Genomic DNA, 20,750 nt, shown 5'->3' with positions numbered 1-20,750 from the left:
TCTTTCAAAACAGAGGACTTATTTGTTTACACATTCACATTTCATCTTTCAAATGGATCTGTTCATTCACAGAGAGATTCCTACTTGCAGTGCCTTTGGGGATAATTACTGTATGCTAGACCCTGACTACTGTTCTGAAATGAAAAATGAATTCCTAGACTGCACCATGTCAGCCTAAAATTTGGAGGCTGCATTTGCTTCCTCACATAATAAATGATGGATCTCTACTGGCAGGGAGTTTTCTCTCTCTCGCTTTGAAGAGACAACATATGAGAATTACAATATGACCCTCAACACCTGCAGTCTGAAATGGTATAATCTAGGAAGGAGATAACGTAGCCATCTATGTCAGAACTGTGTTTATGATTCTGGTCTGGGTAGGAATTCACAGCCGAGAACACAGGAAGTACCCTGGGGGAAAAGATAAGCACTGCTTTCTCTAAAGCACACTCACTAGCCCAGTTAGCACATAACATTAAGCCAAACTGTGGCTAAGCATGAATGAGCAAGCGTTCAGGTACTCAGAGCTAAGATCATGGGTGCTTTATTCTTTCCACAAAATTTGTCAGCTGCATGCCACCAACTGAGTTGTCGAAAGAAACCCACTGCTTCTGCGCTACCCAAAGCAAAGTCAGAGTTTGGCTTAGCAGTATGTATTAACCCAGGCTTGCAGTTTGTCTCCCCCAAACAAACAATGAGCAGTAAACCAAGAACATGCTTGATTAAACATGCTTAGGATTCTTTTGCACAGTGTTAGTTGATTTAACAGTGCAATCCTATGTATGTTTACTTGGAGGTAAGTCCCACTTTGTCAGTAAAGCTTACTCCCTAGTAACCACACTTAGAATTGCAGCTTAAACTTCTGATTAATTGAATTAAAACATGCATATTTAAAGAAATCACAAACAATTCTTTAATCAGGACATCTCCTACTTTACTTTTTTTATTTATTTCAGCAACTGAAATACCACTTAACACCATAGTTTCTAAGCTGTGCACAATGCGATTACAAAAAAGATACAAAGATAAAATCAGTTAAAACTAAACATAAAGTAAAAAAGGCTAACTTAAGATGCCTGCTAAAGTTTTTAAAAAGTCTTCACCATGTACCTGAATAGAGGATATAAGGCATAGGCATGTATTGGTATGTATTTTTCCTACATTTGTGACTCATCAGTATGTCTTTAATGCTTTGGCATAACTGATATGCAGAATTTCTCTCTGAATCTGAGATGAAGCAAAGTTCTGCAAATATCATATTCTACATTGCGAAAGACTGTTTTGTAAATGGAAGGTAAGGCAACATTGGAAATTCTGTATACAGAAATTAGGTTTAGATTGTCTTGGTAGGGACTGACTTTCCCCCTGCAGCTAGAATGGCTTTGTCCTACTGCAAATCCACCTGCTTAAATGGTGTATGTATAAAGATCGAAACTGAGCAAAAAAATGCAGAACACTTGACACTTGATTCAGGTAGGTAGCCGTGCTGGTCTGACACAGTCGAAATAAATAAAAAACCAAAACACTTGAGGAAGAGTGTAAATAAGAGATTCATTTGGGATAATTTATTAGAAGCCAAATTCCAGTCATGGCTTTTAATTAAGGTCTAACATACGTAAATAGAAGGCAGAGCAGAGGAAGGGGCCATGTATTACAGGGACCCTGCTGGGGGTGCAACCTGTTTCTGTGTCCTCTATACATACAGACTGAAGGGATAGTTCAGTTGGTAGAGCATGAAACTTTTAATCTCAGGGTCATGGGTTTGAGCAAGACTAGGGGCAAAGTGGACATGATTTCTACTCTTAAGTACCTGCTCATTCATGCTTAGCCATAACCAGGTCACAGTGCGTGCAGAATGTCAGCAGTGTGGACTGTGCAACTGCTGTTTTTGTCTACTCTATGAACCAATAAGGGCCAGCAGTTTGTAAGGATTAGGAGTAACAAAATAAAATTTCAAGAGCAGTTTTTGTTATGTGGAATGGGAAGAGGAGGCTAATTTCTGAGCCATTTCCCCTGTTCCCTTAAAGGCCCGTGACTTAGGCTATCCCCTCACCAAGAAGCTAGCCTGGATACCTCAGGAATTAGAAGGGGGCCCAGGTCTACAGCCTACCACCCCACAAACATATACTGTAACAATATCCACTGGAAACATTATTTTCCTCTAGCTGGAGGTCAGCAATTGCTAAATTCATCTCCTAGTAAAGGGCTCTGCCCTGAAAACAAACAGTTTCTACATTTATTTGCTTTAGTGCTGAATTTCCAAGTTAAAATCACCGCATAATTGTTTTTCTTTTGAAGGCTGTGAGATTCATAAAATGGATTTAAACACAATAGCCCTCATTGCTATTCTTGGCCTAATATTTGGTTAAGAGAGCAACTCCATATTACATGTACATACCACATTTGCTTAGCTTCAGAGATGGTTTATTGAAGACAATATGGAATATATATTATTTAATAAGGAAAGAGAGATAAAGAGCACAAGGAGTTACCCACATATCACTGCGGATGGTGCCAGAGGCAGCTGCACTGTGAAGGTATCCTGGCTTCCGGGCATGAATCTGCGCAAGGAAAGCCTTTTCAGAAGTTGGTGATGGAACAAGGTCATCAAAATGAGTCCGACCAAACTCAGAATCCACATTACTCTCTGTCTCACTTCCAACTTCTGTGGGAAGAAAGGCACCAATGGTACTATGGTTACATGAACTCTAGGAAGTTTCTCTCATGTTTCTAGCACAGACTGACTTTATACCACCATCCTAAATGGCTATAAACACACCAGTTGCATACAGTTAGTTTGCTTACTTTACTCATGTAGTGCTGATACTCATGCACAGAGATCATTTATTGTGTAGCAGGTTTGATTATTTAGTTCACCTTGACACAGGGATTAGGCCAATCTCCATGTTGATTCCCTTTAACCAATGAAGGGGTCAGCATGGGTACCACAGTGCCACAGCTCTAACAATGGGTTGCTGCCAAACCTCCTTATGCAAAACACTGCAGAGTTTGGGCTCTCTTTTGTTACCCATGTAGCGTTAAACTATGCAACTCTGCTTCAAGAGTAAAAAATTGATTTTGTGTGTGAGTGGGAGAGAGAAAGAAACTCTTAGCGTTGCACTCTAGTTACCTTGGATGGGGGCGACTGTCTTCAACAGAATTTGCCACACCTTTCTCCTTACATATTAAAAACATCTTCTACATAACATACTGTACATCTCTTTTTGTAGTCTATAAACATTATGGTTTTTTAAAAAGAGTGTTGAATGGTTAAATATTAATTCTGCTTTTAAATAATCAGACCTGAGTTCAGTTCTTTCACCAGAGAAGACATAGTGTTGGTGATTGAATCTGCTGCTACCAGCAAGTCATTCCTTAAATTTCTTCTTGAACCTGTGAAGAGAAGCAAAGCTTTATGTTCAGAGGTCTCCTTACCCCCTGTAAGCTTAACAACTAGAGAGTGTAATTAAACTACAGTGCAGTAAATGAAAAACACATTTTAGATCTATATTCATGTAGCTTTTATGTGGACGTGGTTTCCCCTTTCCTACACCACACAGCAACCACTGCTAGTGTTTCATCTAATGCTGGTGCCACCAATCTAGAATAAAATATAGATCAGGATCCAAAGGAATGGGATATCCAGCCTGCTTTCCATGTCACAATCAACTTTGGAAACTCAGAGGACATTCCAAAGCAAGGTTTGCTATGGTGTTGTGATCAGCCAACGAAAACAAAAACCTCAGAGAGTTCATGATGCTTGCCCAAGCCCTCAAAAACCCAGCTTCACTAAACCCATGTTGGCCACTGGTAGAACCAGGGTAGGGGATGTCTGGCCCCACAAATATTGTTGAGCTCAAGCTCCCATCATCTCCTGCCAGCATGGCCAACAGTCAGGGATAATGCAGTCCCAACATCATCTGAAGGGACACAGGTTCCCCATCCCTTCCGATATAACTTTTTAATGAGCTAGTTCCATGCTGAACACAACAAAAACAAACAAATAAAAAACCAACCCCATTTTCCACTGAGTTAAAAACAGCAACCTGGCTTTTAATCCTTCCCATGCTTATTCTTTATTTGCTACGAATCTTCATTGCTTAAGAACCAAATACAAAATTCATATATTTTGCATTTTCTAACACAGTTTCCCAGTTTCTTACCCGCTTCCTCCTCCATTGCAAGCTTATACTTTCAGCAACTGTTTACTGCTCCAGCCCACATGCACTATCCACAAAGACTGAGGAGGGGGATCTTCTTCAGCTCAAAGCCTACATTCCCCTGTGGGCAATCTTCCAGAGGCTGCATGCTGGACTGGTGATCAGGGCCAGAAGCAAAAAGCAGGCTGAGCAGTGGAGGGACTTTTAACCCTTTTTTACACCCTTTCATTGTGGTTATATTCCAGTGGAGGCTATGCTCCAGCCACACAATTCAGAATTATCCATACATATACCCCCATGGTCTTCCCATCTTCTATCCAGGCAAGCAAGAGGCATTAGAACCCAAGGACAATACACATTCAGACAAGAGCACAGAGCACAGTCCAGTCTATGAGAGATGCAGCCTGGGGAGGCTGTGTGGCCTGCAGAGAGTCCTGAGGTCCAAATACACAGTTCTGGAGGACTGCATTTGGTCCCCGGGCTCTGTATTTCGTCCTCGCCTCTGCACTAAAGCAATACAGGGGAATTGGTGCTCCTAACTAAAGAATCACTTTTGTTATAGGGACTTGGAGGCCAATGAAGAGGACTCGGAGGAGTCAAGCAGCTGGCATGAGAAATTATCATGCAACAATGTGGCACATTATGAAGAAGTATAATTGCTATGGCCAGAGAATACAATGCATCTTTATGTACACTTGATTAATAGAGGATGTTGTGTCTGTTGCAGATAATCTGGCTTGTTTAGTTAGTTAGGCCAAATCTTTTCCTCATGCTTTTCATTATGGTGAAACAATACTAACTTTTTACAATTGTTTTATGCCATTAGGAATCCTCTCACTGATACCACTTGTTCTAAACACAAGCTTTTAATTAGGCTAAATTGGGGTGCCTTCCAGATGTTGTTGGAGTACAGCTCTCGTCAACCCCAACCATTGGCCATGCTTCCGGGGCTGATCTGGACACATCAGTTGGCTATGCCCACCTTAAATGATAAAAAACTCATTTGTAGATGACATGGCATATGTACGATAAGGGAAGAAGTCACTGAGTTGCAGGGCATTTCCCCCACCCCTGCTGACTATTCCTAAGCACAACCACTTTGTAGCAAAGGATGCTCTGCACAACTTACCTTGTGCAAAGGCTTCCTGCACATCTCCTCCCACGCCTGTCAGAGAGTCCTGAGGTGTGTGGGCTGGAGTCGAGCAGGCAGACGCAGATCTGATGGGCATAGGAATAGGCCGGCTGATAGTGTGGCTGGGAGAAGAGCGTGGGGAGCCTGCCCCTTGGGTCTGGAATAAAAAGGTTTGCTAAGTGGGTTAAGCACGACTTACAGCAGAGAGCGCCCCAGCGCTGCCATCACTAATTATATTCCTACTGTGCAAACAGTCAGAAAATGCCATGTCATGCTGAATACTGGGATCATCCTGATGGAAAGCGAGCACATCAGTCTCTTTGTTAGTTAATAGGGTCAGGCGTGCATACTAGTAAAACAGCAGAAATGTAAAAATGTAGTGAAGTAAGACAGGAGAAATGGCCAAAAGGATCTTATAAGTTCCAGGGTTCAAATGGACATTAAAAACCCCCATATATGGAACTTCTCCCCCCCCCCCCCCATGGAAAATATAATGTTAACAATGTGCATAGTAATACAATACAGTCTTCTATTTTGCATTATTATTATTACTGTTACTATTATATTCTGCTTAATGCCAAAATAGGCCTCTAGGTGTTTTACACAGTATATAATAAAAGTTACAAAGATGCAGAGGTCTTTGCATTAAGAAGGCTGGATGTCTTGGATAGAATTGTTAACTTTTCATACAGAAAAGAACTGTGTTCAAAAATTAGATGTAGGAACTCCTTTCTAAAACAAATACTAGAAGTGTGGGGTCCTGAAATGGACCCAGTACTCCATGCCATCCTCATGCCCAGTGCTTCTCTGCCCTGGCTGTCTTTCAATGGCTTCTGCCTATGGTGGTTCAAGGTGGGGAAGGAAATTGCTAAGCGTGATGATGTCAGGTCACACCTTCTGCTTTAATTAAAGCTTGTTAGGAGATGATACAAGTTATCATTGGCTGTATGTTTAAGGCAATGCACAGTTTGGCCGTAGAACACAGCACAAATAGCTATTGTTAGGAAACAAAACCAAACAGCAAACCCCAGCATGAGTGCATGCAAGCCTTTTATGTGAGCCTAAGGAGGGTATCTTAATCCTGGACAAAGTGTTTTAACATCAGTCATAAGAAAGACATGTAGTTGGTCAGTGAAAGTGAGCAGAACACATCACAGAATACACAAAGATCTTATACTCATCGATTCTCTGCCAGTTAATCCTGTTTTTCTCATCCCACGTAGGGAGCAGCAGCAGGTGGTTTACTGAGCCCCACCTGGTTGCCATACAGAGTTGATGAGCAGAATTCAGCTTGGTGGGTTACAGGTTTTGCAGACCTGCTTTAGAGTTATGAACTCTATGCAAGGAAGGGGAATGGACTGCAGAGATAGGAGTCTATACTAACGAGCAGTATTCAACTAAGTTTTTCTCAGGGTAGACCCATTGAAGTTTAACATGTCGAGGTTAGGGCCCTTCATTTCAATGGGTCTACTTTGAGCAAAACTTAATTGACTTTGTTTACTTTTTAGAAGTAGAGTACAGTTGCTAATAGGCTCATAGTGGGAAGTGCACAGCCGAAGAGGTGTGGTCCATTCTTCCAAGTTCTTTCCACAGCAACACCCCACTTTCAAGTCACCGTTTTGCTCCTGATGTGGCAAAAATGTTGAGAGCTTGCAGAGTCATGACAGAGAATGGATTGTTTCAATTCTGCCCTACCAAAATTCTGAACTTGATCATGGAAGCAGGAATGGTTTCCTCAGTCCACTCTAATTCAGTAAGGCAAAGGTAAAACACAACACAACACAACAAACCTCACTGTATAGAAGACCTTCAAATGCAACTGGGGCTTTCAGCTGCATTTTTGCACTAGCACAAGGCAGGAGGGAACATCCTCAACCCCACACCAGAAACCTCTCTTTATTTCTGGATTGTGTCTTGATCCTGCTGTAAGTTCTGTGTCCACTCTGGAATTACTATCCCCATTACTGGAAACCATGGTTCCAATGTGGATTTCTGTATGGAGATAGCTCCATTCTATCCCTTAACTGCCAACCCCACAGTTTACACTATTCATTGTGGCTAGAATCTTGATGCCCAGATAAACACTAGTAGAGCTTGGAGAAAAGTATGGGAGCTGCTTTGGGTTCTTAGTTCTGGAAGCATCTATTTGGCATTTCTACGTTTTTAAAAAATTTATTTGTCAAGCTCACACTGCTGTTATGTCTGCAAACAGACAAATCCGTTTCCTGTTACAGCAGCTACAATTTTGACAATGACAATTTTAATGAGGAATGTCATCTGTATCTTCTCACTGAGTGCACTGATAAGAAACTAGTAATAAGATACTTAAGTTTTATCTACAATCACCCTCCCCTCAGTTCGGTAAAACTTAAAACAAATCTCTTCTGTTAGTCTTTGGTATGTAGCTCCCTCTGCTGGAACCTAGAGTGGCTCACAGGTTAGAATCACCAGGGTAGAAATCTATACAAAATAAAAGAGCTACATTTCTGAACAGAAAAATTAGGAACATGGAAAACAGAAATGCTTAGTACACTAAGCAGAAAATATATATGATAGATTTGTATATCTTTGCCCTTTATAACAATATGCACTTATGCTGAGCTGAAACAGAGTGGGTCCCCCCCTTTACAAATCTTTTCACCCCTCATGAAAAGCTCCCACTTTGCTGGCTAAACACCCTTTTGTGAAAAAGTATTCACAAATGGATGGGGTTTGGGGAAAGTGAGGAGGAGGAAAGACAGAAGGTAGATGCTCCTTTGTTCCTCCTAGTTAAATGTTCTCGACTGGTTGTGGTACAATATGGGTGGAGATGTGCAAGTGGATGTGCAGCCTGTGAAAGTAACACAGTGTTGATAGAGAAAACTGGTATTCAGATGCACATCCAAATGGGGATGTCGTCCTTTTTTACTGCATTTCTGTCACTAGTAGTCAGATGCAAAAATGTGTAGCAAAAGTTTTGCCATGCAGTGTAGTCAACTTGGATATTCCACAGCCCACCCCCCAGAAAGGTAGGACATGAATATTTTAAAATGAAAGCACTGCCCTCAGTGTTGTCTGTTAGACAAATGTGATTTTTATGCTCTGGTGCCATCAGTAGCTCTATGTGATCACTGATTGGCAGGGATCTTGCACTGAAGGAGAAAGAAACCATTGAAGTTGCAAAGAAGCAGTAACATTTTGGGGCCATGATCAGGTATAACCTTCCCAACACCATAAAAATGTGGAGTGGGGAGGTCAGGATGCTTTTCACACTCCTCAAAACCTACTTTTCATATTGAAAATATCTGAGTGAAAATTCAGCATAAAACTGCAATTTGAATAATTGTTCACTTTAAATGAGTTCAGTGAGTTGGGTTCAATAAAAAAGTGGGCTCAAATCTTACATTATGAAAAGTAACAATAGTACTTTTAATGCAGATACAGTGGTACCTCGGGTTACAGACGATTCTGGTTACAGACTCTGCTAACCCAGAAATAGTACCTCGGGTTAAGAACTTTGCTTCAGGATGAGAACAGAAATCGTGTGGTGGTGGTGTGGCTGCAGCAGGAGGCCCCATTAGCTAAAGTGGTGCCTCAGGTTAAGAAAAGTTTCAGGTTAAGAACGGACCTCGGGAATGAATTAAGTTCTTAACCCGAGGTACCACTGTATACCAATAGATCAGCAATGGCCCAATACTACCAGTTTTCTCCTAATCTGTGTGCACATAGTTCTAGCTACTGCACATTGATTTCGTAGCTGAACCAAGAAACAAAACTCTGCTTTAGTATAGTGAGAAATCCCTCAACACTTCCTGAGCCAGTGAGAATGCTACACTTTAGTCACTTAAGCAACATTATTCCTTTGGCTTCAGTGTAATTTAATGCATTTGGAAAGATAATTACAAACACAACCTTAGTGCATTTTTCAGTACAAATAGGTTATGGAATTATTTTTCAAATATTCTCAAAGCTGTTACTTGGGTTGGGGGATGGACTTAGCATTTCATCAATCTGAAGTACCTCTACATTTTCAACTTCAAGGAGTTTGCTCATGTTCACACAATTCAATAGTTTGTGTTGGACAGCATTGAAGAGTTATTGCTCTTCATGCCAAAGATACCATTATATCAGTAGTGAGCCACAGAGATCTGTTTTGTTGTTGCTGACCTATCAAGAAAGCCATAACAGCTGACTATTTAAAGTACCTTAACTTCTCATATAAAAGGTGAAAGACGTGCGAGGTAGTGTTATTTATTGGTCCAGAGCATGTAAACGCATTTCAAGCAGATGTAGTAAGCACACATTTGGATCACAGGAGCGCTTCTTAAGAGTTAGTGACATCTACAGAGTAAATAACTTACTCCCTGCTTCAATTCTTCTTCCTAAAGAAAGATTGGATGATTGCGAGTCAGATGAGTCTGAGCTTAAAGTGTGAGATAGGGGAGAGAGCTGCAGCTACAGAGCAGGATTGTCACCCCTTGGTCTTAGAACAGCATACTTCTGAACATCAATTTCCAGGGGGGGGGGGCAATAATGAAGGAGAGCTGTTGCCTTTCTCTCCCATTTGAGAAGTTTTGGAGTGACCTGGCTAATCACTGCTAGAGTACCGTAGATGGTCAGATTCAGCAGGACTCTTACATTTTAAATGTTCTCACTGTACATACATAACAACAGGAGTGGCTATATAGCAACACAGCTCCAAGTTAAGTGGTGCACTCAAACCATTAAAGGGGCCAGCCTCACATTTCCTAAAGCTTGTCATGTTGTTGGATGCAAATATATTTTGTATATATTATGAGCCTCCTTCCTTGGATGTTTTTATGCAGAGGATGGATTGCCATTTGTCATGGATGTTTTAGCTGAGATTCCTGCATGGCAGGGGGTTGGACTCAGACCCTATACAGGACTGAGAAACAGCAAAGATGGCTTAATAGCTCTTTTGCTGTGCACCTCTGTACATCAACAAATATACTTTGTTAAATAGGGGTAGCTAACAGGAAAAGAATATAATTTTAGCCCCTGCAGGTATTAAGTTTAATGAGACCAGGCTAGTTTATGCCAGGACTGATCTTTTAAAATATGAACAAAATTCCAAACAAAGAAGTTGAGTCCTTGCCCATCTGCCCCCTCCCCTCCCCATCTTAATTTCTGTTATCAAAGGGATGTATTTCTGCACATTAGTCCTTTTCCAAATCATTTAGGTTGAAGAGGTTAATAAACAGGGGGTGTATATAATGAAATATGACAACTAGCAACAACACTCCTTAGCTCCTCAGTACTAAGTACCTGGAGAAAAGGGCATTTGGATCCACTCTCCATTGCTGCTGTTTTTGTGGAAACAATGGTCAAATTGTAGGTTGAAAAGATAACAGCAACAACAACCTATTTGTCTGGGCAATAGGAATATCTGAAGTTAGTGGGAGGTATTTCCCAGAACAAACAACTATGGCAGGGATGGGAAATCTGGAGTCCCCTGAGCTGCGGTTAGACTCCATCAACCCCAATCAGCATGGCCAATGCTCAGGGAAGAGTGGAGTCATACATCATCTGGAGGGCTACAGGTTCCACATCCCTGGTCTAGGAGAGAAATCGTATAAGCTTGGGAATTAAAATAGTTTACCTTTAGCAGTTTCATGAGGCCTTCTAACTGAACCATGAGTTCTCTCCGGCTTTCCTGAAGAGCTGACATCCTCTGTTCAAGCTCATCCTTCCTCTGCCTAAGAAATAAGCATTTAAGATCAGGGCATGTAGCTAACCATTCCAAAGCTTCCCAGACAAATGAACATGCAGTGGAAAAGCCTGCATTTGTAATCCAAAACATGTGTTATAATGTTGCACCTGATTTCCTATGCAGGAAGTTTTTGCCCCAAGACTGACCATGAGCACAGCTCAAAACATGGAGCTTGGTTCCACTCTTGCAGCAGACAACAAGCCCTCCAGAATCTTTTCCTAGCTCACCACCATGCTACTCCAATGCACCAAATATATATTTATTTTATTATTTGTTTTTATCTGTCTCTTATTCCAAGAAGCTCAGGACAACATGCATAGAAAGTCCTTTCCTCACTTCTTATTTTGTCTCCACAACAATCCATAAAATAGGTTAGGCTGAGAGGGGATAACTTGCTCAAGGTGACCCATTCAAGAGAGGATATGAAGTTAGCACTCCCTTGTCCTATTCTGATACTCAATATTGATTCTCTAATGGATCAAATGTTTACCGGCTAAAAGTCTGCCCACAGAAAAGGCTGACATTTCCTGAACATCCTGGATTTTTGTCAGAATCTGCCCTCCTTCTGCCATTGTGAGTTCAAGTTGGTAAAGCCTATTTAACAGTTGGCTGGGTTTGGAACCAGAAGTTGCTTTTTCAATATGTGTTACTCTAGCTCTTGGGATTCCTTTCCCTGGTAATTCAGCTATTCCAAAAGGTCTCCTGATCCAGGACAAACTGATGCCACACTGCTGAGTATGATCTTGCATCTATTTGCTGATTATTTGGCACAACACACATTGCCTCAAAGGTGCATTCACATACATGTTCATCCTCTGCTGACTACAGTATCAACAGATATAGTTTCAAACACTATACTTTTCAATGTAAGGAACATGTTCAGTGTCCTTTAAGGAGGTACTAACTTCTGGTTTCTTTTAAAGTTGAGTGTTAATTGGGGATAACATAGAGCTGCTGAAATAACATAACAAGCACAAATCATGATGAATGCTCAATAAAAAAGGATGTCTGGAAGAGTCCTTACAGACATTATCTTAACTTCCACTCTCAACTTCTTAGCCAACTAGAATGACAATTTAATAATTAAGTTTTCTTCCCCATCACCTGATTTCAGTTTACTGGGCCGACTTTTTGAGCTTTCTGGGATCTTTTGAACCCCCCCAGCAAGAACAGCCTTTAAGCAGAATGCAGATTAGTGTTCTAGTCAGTGCTTTCCTTCGAGAAAAAAAGGTGCTGGTACTGCATACCTTTGTGTACCCCCAGGAAAAAAGCACTGGTTGTAGTTCAAAACACCGGGAGGGCACTAGACTGGCAAAGCCTGGTGTTCAGGTTAGAGAGCCACAGTGATATTTTTATTAGAGAACCTGGGACTGTGAAATAGCCAGTACACTGCACAGAACACTTGGGGGAACAACCACATAGTCCCTACTTATATTTTCATTATGCTGAGAAGCTTTCATTTGGCTATTTTGCAAATGTTGTGCAAGGAATTAAAATAAGCCCCTTTAACTGTTAATTAACTATTACTATTCTGACCGCACACAAGCTTGGACATATACTGCTTCCTGTGACATTGCAAATTAAAATGGAGGACAGATCTCTGTTGACAAAGCTCCCTAAGGACATTCAGTGTCAATAAATTTAAAGAAAGTTATTATGTTTTTTTTATCTGTGAAGCAAAATCAAAGAAATGCAAAAACAAGCACCACGCACACTAGCTTACCCCTAGGATAGTGTACACAGGATTACAGCCTCAGAGAGTCAAGTAAAAATTCCAGCACTGCATAATCAAGGGACTTTTTTTTTAAAAAAAGTAAAACTATTTCACCCTATTTGTAGTATTCTAAAACACATTTTAGGATGGGTCTCCAAAAGGGAAACAGTTAAACTTGAACATTGATCTTGATCACTTTCTAATAAGTTCTACAACACTAATGTTGCATGTTGCTGCCATTATTTTTTTCTAGTTAGAGGAAGAGTTATCTTTTGACAACTCCATTAGTAAAATCAATAATGGAAAACACAACCTCAAAACAATATATGCTACCTGGTAGTGTGCCCCACTGAACTGAATGTGGCTTATTTCTGAGTAGAGATGTGTAAGATTGTGTTATTATTATTTTTTTAATAAGAAACCTCTGAAGTCATTGGCTGAATATAATATACTTTATGTACTTACCTCAGGAGCCGAAGTTCTGCCAGGAGAGTAGGATTCTGCGCTGCCTTCTCTGGAGTGGGTTGAGACGCCTGCTCATGTTCAAGTCGCAGCCTGTGAATCTCTTGTAAGATTTCTCTTACAGAAGAAGAGAAGAAGAAGAGGTAAGCCGTAGGTAACGTTTTCACCAAGGGCCCCTCTAAATGACCTGTTTATTGGGCATTCATCCTGGCTTGTGCCTGCACAAAAGTACATCAGGAGCAGCTGGTGACAGGGGAACTGCTTCACTAACTGGCAGGTGGGTTACTGTTCCTTACCTCGAGGGAGAGGCGGCAGGGAGGTAAATATGGTGCAAAAGCACCAGCAGGAGCACCTAGTGTGTTTGCACTGTGCTGACTTCCCTGCCACCTAGCTCCTCCCTCTCTTGGTAAGCAAGAGTGTCCCACTTGCCTGGAAGATAGCACAACACCTTCACTCTCAAGTGATGCAACACTTCTGGATTTACCTAGTTGGACTCTGTTGAACATTCTTTCTGATTTGTTTGTGGGGTGGTTAAACAATGATGAGCATTTGTCCTGCATTCATTCCGATTTCTTATGGGGTGTTTATATGTATTCTCATTAGACAATTGTTCATCTCACACTTTTCAATGCATTTCCCCATCACTTAACAAACCACAAAGTGTTTGTTTCTTCTTTTTTGTTGTGCTAGGGCAAAGGTTTTCATTTTTTTTGAGTCCATGGTTCCCTTGACCAACTACATTCTTTCTGTGGCACCCCTGTGGGGCTCAGGAGCCCAGTTATGTCACCCCTTGCCTGCAGAGCTGGCAGCCTCTCACCCTTTTTCAAACACCCTCCCTTGTGTAGTGTTCCCTCAGCCTCCTCTCCTCTCACCAGGAGTCCTCCAGGCAGCCTCTGCTGCTGCCCCTGGTCTCTGAGATGCCTCCCCCCTCCCCATCCCAAAGAGAGGTACCTCTTCACACAGCCTCAAAATCTGCTCCATGGAAAAACTGAAAGCTCAGATGCTGCAACTAGGAGGTACTGTTTAAGTATAGATTGTCTTATAGCTTATTAAATTAAATCCAAAACCCAGAAACTAACAGTGGCCCCAGTGTATTATACTGCATCTATAGGTTCCCTCATGACAGATTCACCACAGTTTTGGTCAACTCTGCCTTGAAACTTGATACATTTTGTTTCTATCCGCAGACATACATTTAGCTTGGAGGTAGGTTACAACAGACTCTTACCTGTTCTTATTTTCAAGTTCTGCAATAAGCTGTCTTTGTTGCTTATTAGCATCAATAGAGAATGAGATATCTGGAGCACCTCTCTGTTGTGGTTGCTGTTGCAGTTGCTGGAAGACAGGTTGTTCATGTCAATAACAATGGCAAATAAAAGTATATTGTTTAAAGATAGACATGCCCATCTTTTGTCCTTTTTGTATTCATACACATATTAACCATATGGCTGATATCGTACAGCAATGCTTGTGTAATATAGGGGCTAAAGGTGTTTATTCAACTTAAATTAATTGCAAAAAATTATACCCTGCCTGATTTTCAGAGAAACTCAAGGTGGTCCACACAATACAAAAACAAAACTGAAATCCCCATCATTCCCTTTCCCCCTGCAGCCTTCTGCACACCCACAAAATGTGCTCTGGAGGGTTGAGGAAAAGAAGAAGAAGAAAGGGAAATCCAATTGTGTGACCAAAAGTCCACGGTGTGATATTGGGTGGAAGAACCAAATACATACATCTGAGACACTGCACTGAAAGTGACTAGCAATTAACTGATTTCTGGCTCACATAAATTATTTTGGCCTTCATTCCATCCAGTCACACTTCTCTCATAACTACTTGGTTAATTGACAGTATCTGTTAAGAATTTCCTCAGAAGACCTTGTGATCAATCTCCCTCCCAGCTCCTCCTCATGACAGAAGCACTACTTGGTTTACGACACAATCAGTAATCAAAACGTCAGAATAATATTTGGCCATTGGCATCACCTTCATCATTGCAGCTGGTGCTCCAGTGGCAAAGCTATAGACTGCACACTCTCAGCCTTGGTGAGGTACTGTGATAATTAATTTGCTGTTCCCCTCCCATTTTGAAGACAACTGAGATGAGTAACAAGGGGAGGGGGAAGAAGCTCATTACTTGCTAACTATCAATAGAATACTAGCACAGCTGAAGCAGTCCTGGCTTTATTGAACAGGGTCAGTTGGGGAATGACAACATCACAGAGGCCTGAGGCCACAGCACTTGAAACATACCCAACAAAATTTAACTAATGCTCTGAATGTATTCACTGGCTGTATTTTAATCAGAATTGCACATAAGTAGCTATGGATTCAAGTGATTTTACTGTCCCAAGTGTTTAGCAAATAAGTCATAATGAGCATAATCTCACTTTCTTCTCCTAGATGGAGAAGGTCCTCAACTGGGTGGCACAACATCTCTGAAAAATCTCTTGAAAAACCTCTGCTTGGTGGCACTAGCCAATATTTTGTTCCACTGATGCAAGAGAACTCTCTCTACAGCAGTAGTTTTTCCCCTTTAACTGTCATGTAATAATTTTCAGAGACAAGTCTCACAGTATGACAAGCATGATAAGTAGCTTTTACAGTGAGAAACTGTGCTGCACATGCAGCAAGGATGGGGGAATAATGTCTGTCATTAACTGGAAATCATGGTCTATTTTAGGGATGACTGAGTTCTTCCAAAGTCCCCTTGGATTAGCTTGGAAATGACCTGAGCCCTCAAAACCTGGATCATTTCTCTGAGGCAATCCAAGGCCTGGAAATAGAAACCCCATTCTCTGCCTGTGATACTTGCAGGAATATGTTTTGGAGGATGAAAGGACAAAGTGAACAGTAGTGGTGATGGGGAACCCTACCTGCCGCTAAGGACCCTCTTGTCCTAAGGGTTTTATGTGGCAGATAGGCCTTGGATTTTGCTTTTGCCCCTGCAGTATTGCCAAAGCAGCCTCAGAGATTCAGCATTTGCTGTGGTAGCAGCCAGAAATCATGTGTGCTCACAGAGATGTCAGTATTTCCAATCTTCAACTTTAATGCGACAACCCTAACACACCTCAGCTGGGAGCAGGCACCACTGAATTCAATAGGACTTCCTTCTGAGTAGTCATGTGCCTTTAGAATGGTGACTGGGAGTGGCTGCCGAGACCACGTAACACCAGTCTTGAAAGACCTACATTGGCTCCCAGTACATTTCCGAGCACAATTCAAAGTTTTGGTGCTCACCTTTAAAGCCCTAAGCAGCCTTGGTTCTGTATACCTGAAAGAGTGGCTCCACCCCCATCGTTCAACCCAGACACTGAGGTCCAGCTCTGAGGGCCTTCTGGCGGTTCCCTCACTGCAAGAAGCAAAGTTACAGGGAACCAGGCAGAGGGCCTTCTCGGTAGTGCTGCCCGCCCCCCAGGAACACCCTCCCATCAGATGTCAAAGCCATAAACAACTATCTGACATTTAGAAGACATCTGAAGACAGCCCTGTTTAGGGAAGTTTTTAATGACCGATGTTTTAAAGTATTTTTAATCTTTTGTTGGAAGCAGCCCAGAGTGGCTGGGGAAACCCAGCCAGATGGGCGGGGTATAAAAATAAATTATTATTATTATTATTATTATTATTATTATTATAGATTGCAGTGACTTCTAGACTTGTGCCAATCAATCTTTCAGCATGGCTAGAGATAGTTCCTCCTATGTAAACAAGCCTATCCCAGGGGATAGTGGTAGCTTTCCTCAACCCTTTTATTTCAGCAAGTTCAAACAAAACAAAACCACCTTCTCTTAATGAAAGCCACTTACTGATGAAGTAGTCTCAGCTGCCAGTCTTGCTGCATACCTTGCGATCAGTCTGTGCTCTTCATCTAGACGGTTTGGGCTGTCGAGCAAACTGTTGTGAGGGAAGGGCAAGGGAAAGTGGGAGAGACATTAATATATAGGTTGAGAGGAAAATATTCCATAACCTATATAAAAAAAGGTTACATAATAGAGGTTAATAAAATTATGACTCGTGTGGAGAATGTGGACAGAGGAAAATTACTCTCTCTTGAAACTCTAGAACTCAAGATCACTTTGTGAAATTCCCTGGCAGTTGAATCAGGCCAGACAAAATGAAGCATTTCATATATTGCACAATTAACTTATGGAATTCATGGCTAAAAGATGCTGTGATACATGCTGACAGAGGCAGCTTCCAAAGGCGATTTGACAAAGTTCATGGAGGAGAAGTCTATCAGTGGCTATAAACCATTCCACCTAAATGCAGCTCCCAAGTATACCTCTAAACACCATGGGAAATACTAGAGGAGGCTGGCTACGGTAGGGAACTGGATGCTGGACCTGGAGCTGATTTGGCAGGGCTTTTCTTATGTTTCCAGCATGGCCTCTTTGCTATTTTGAATTTCTAAGAATCAAGTAAACTTATTTTCCTCCTTCAGGAAGGTTTATCTTTGAAGGCAAAATATTTTTATTTTGAAGATGAAATATCTTTAATATCTTCTTTCATGTTTGATGTTACGTGAACATGTTATAACTATCTCCCAAAGGGAGCTACAGGCACATTTGCTTATTCTTTTAGGCTACTGTGATTCGAATATATTACTGTAACATTGAACGTTGAAGAAAAAATTAAATATATCGATTCCTAACAATGAGTGGTAACATTACAGTACAATTCTATGCACATCTATTCAGAAGTAAGTCCCATTGAGTTCAATGGGACTTACTCCTAGGTAAATGTAACCTTAGTTACAACCCCAGGATTTTAACCCTAGTTTATTAGATTTTAAGATTCCTCACACTGTCTTTACGGTAATGAAAGAGTACCTATAATTATGCTTCAGTGATACATAAATTAATAGATGAATTGTCAATAAATGGATTAAATTTAAATTAAACTGGTTGACACTCCTCTTTTTATTATAATTTATTAATGGTTATTGACTGCTCAGAAGTCAGTCCCACTGAGCTCAGTGATGCTTATGCCATGGTAAATGAGTATAGGATTACAGCCTAAGACTCCGTTTTTATGCTCTGTTCCATGGGGGAAAGCCCCACTGAGCACTGTAGGACTGACTTCCTGCTAAACAGAATTGTGTTGCATAGCTTTAAGTTGAATTAGCAGTGCAAAGTCATGAATGTTTAGTCAGAGGCAAGTCCCACTCTAATGTGACCGACTCCCTGGTGTGTTTAGAACTGCAGCCTAAACTACTGATTAAATGAAGTAAAGCATGCTGGTTTTAATGTCAATAACAATTCTTTAACCAGGACTACTCCAATTAAAAATTAATACAGTTATGAGGCATATGGGCATGTATTTGTATGAGATTTTCCTTCATATGAAACTTTTTGATGTATTTAAATGCTTCAGCTTTGTTGATAACGCAAGATTTCTCTTTGAATCTGGGATGAGGCAAAGTTCTGCAAATTTTATCTTCTACATTACAACACACTGTTTTCTAAATGCAAGGTAAGAGACCCCTGGGAATTCTGTGTATGGTTTAGATTGTCTTGCTACAGACTCTCTCTCTCCCCCCCCCACACCCCCATGAGAATGGATTCATCCTTCAGTAAAAACCATCTGCTTAAATGGTGCATGTATAAAAACTGAAACTGAACAAAAAATGTGAAAGAAACAACACTTGAGGAAGAGTGAAGATAAGTGTTTCATTCAGAACAACTTATTGGAAGCAAAATTTTCAGTCACATAGTTTTTAATTAAGCACCGGAATATATGATAAGTTTAAAAATTCAATAGATTGTGTTCAAGAAAATAAGCATGGCAAGGCAGAGTGGATGAAGGGCCCACAACGACACTGTTGGAGATGCAACCCATGTCTGTGTCCTTATACGTACAGATACACTGTGACCACAGTGGCCTGGTTCACACACACACTGCTAAGCAAAATCCTGGCACAGCACACACAAGCAAACATGGGGTTTCTGGGGAGAAGACAGTGGCCATGTTGATCCTCCTCTGGTTCTACTGCTGCTGCGCTGCTATAAGATAAGCCAAGGTTTGGCCTAGCAGCACATCCAGAGTTAGGCTTGTGACAAATCAAGAGCAGTAAGCCATAGAACAAACCTTGGGGAGATCAAGCCTAAGTTTGAATGTAACACTAAACCAAATCAAGGCTTAGCTCACAGCAGTGCAGCAGAACTGGAGGAGTGATGTGGTTGTGATCTTCTTTCTAGGAACCCACATATTTGCTTGTTCCCAATAAGCCATGGTTTGAATTGTGCAAACTGCGATAAGGGAAGGGTGGAGGAGGTGCAAGATTGTCCCCAAGAAAAGTATTCTACTTTTTCCCATTAAGAGTAGATAGCAGCTAGTCACAAATAAGGAAGAATGGCTGAACCTGCACCACAGTCACCACTGAAGACAGGATCCTTCCTTCCAAATCATCCATGCATGCCTAATCGTGCCTATTGAATTGTGGGAGAAAGTAAAGGTTTCCAATAGGAAATGTGTCTAAGCGGGGGTGGGTGGTGGGTGGAAGCTGACTGTTGTTGCAAAACTGCTTCCAAATATGCTGTGAAAGGCCAGGGGTATCCCAAATCCTTCTCGTAGTGAAAAAGTCATTAGATAGGATGGGAAAAGTCATTAGATAGGATGGAAAACCAGAACAATCCTATACATCCTCTCCTCTAGGCAAGTCAAGAGGTGACAATTCCATCACTTGTTTGCTGTCATGACAACTGTGGTTGCAAGTTTGTGGGAGAAAGTAATTCTATGTATTATTTTGATATATACTTGTATGATATTAAGTGGGAAAGGGCAAGGCAACACCACTAGCTATTTCTCAGTTGATAGATTTTCTGAGACTACTAGAGTGTGCTAATTCACCCGAAGTCAACTCAGATGGCTCAAACAAATTAGTCATATCACACTTGCCTGGGAAAGGAAACAAAGACATCCACACTCCAATAAACACAAGCCACTCTGATTTGAAGGAAAATTACTCCCCGTCCCCACATGCCAAAAATAAATGCAAGTTAAAAGTACATTTCATTTTTGAAATTTGCATGAGAAAAAATGTTTATGGAACCAACATGCCTCAATCTTGGCTATTCAAATATCTTGATTGATTGAAATCATTTATGTCTCTCATGTCAGTGCAGCCCTCTGGGGACGTTACTCCTATTTAACTGTGAGTATCGCAGGTGGCGCTGTGGGTTAAAGCCTCAGCACCTAGGGCTTGCCGATCGAAAGGTCGGCGGTTCGAATCCCTGCGGCGGGGTGCGCTCCCGCTGCTCGGTCCCAGCGCCTGCCAACCTAGCAGTTCGAAAGCACCTCCGGGTGCAAGTAGATAAATAGGGACCGCTTACCAGCGGGAAGGTAAACGGCATTTCCGTGTGTGGCTCTGGCTCGCCAGAGCAGCGATGTCACGCTGGCCACGTGACCCGGAAGTGTCTCCGGACAGCGCTGGCCCCTGGCCTCTTAAGTGAGATGGGCGCACAACCCCAGAGTCTGTCAAGACTGGCCCGTACGGGCAGGGGTACCTTTACCTTTTATCCTTGGAGTTGTCAACTTTTCAACTGGCTGCTGTAAATACGTCTCTTAGCA

At 41.5% G+C, this 20,750-nt stretch overlaps 1 protein-coding gene across 25 annotated transcripts in view; it reads right to left on the bottom strand.

Moving 5' to 3' along the window:
- Positions 1-20,750, bottom strand: part of DTNA (dystrobrevin alpha) — a 185,145-nt gene that overhangs the window by 8,564 nt on the left and 155,831 nt on the right. For 19 of the 25 annotated variants that reach the window (XM_079982632.1, XM_079982650.1, XM_079982655.1 and 16 more), the window contains 8 exons: positions 16,988-17,075; positions 14,407-14,513; positions 13,182-13,295; positions 10,892-10,988; positions 9,633-9,653; positions 5,290-5,449; positions 3,304-3,393; positions 2,497-2,665 (listed from right to left, as the gene is read on the bottom strand). In XM_079982632.1, the coding sequence (XP_079838758.1) occupies positions 2,497-2,665; positions 3,304-3,393; positions 5,290-5,449; positions 9,633-9,653; positions 10,892-10,988; positions 13,182-13,295; positions 14,407-14,513; positions 16,988-17,075 (846 nt within the window). The remainder of the gene's footprint in view (positions 1-2,496; positions 2,666-3,303; positions 3,394-5,289; positions 5,450-9,632; positions 9,654-10,891; positions 10,989-13,181; positions 13,296-14,406; positions 14,514-16,987; positions 17,076-20,750) is intronic. The other 6 variants (XM_079982643.1, XM_079982648.1, XM_079982647.1 and 3 more) reach the window with 1 other exon arrangement.

This window comes from Podarcis cretensis (assembly GCF_951804945.1).
Source record: "Podarcis cretensis genome assembly, chromosome: 7".
Taxonomy (NCBI): Eukaryota; Metazoa; Chordata; class Lepidosauria; order Squamata; family Lacertidae; genus Podarcis; species Podarcis cretensis.
This window is presented reverse-complemented; position numbering and strand designations above follow the sequence as displayed.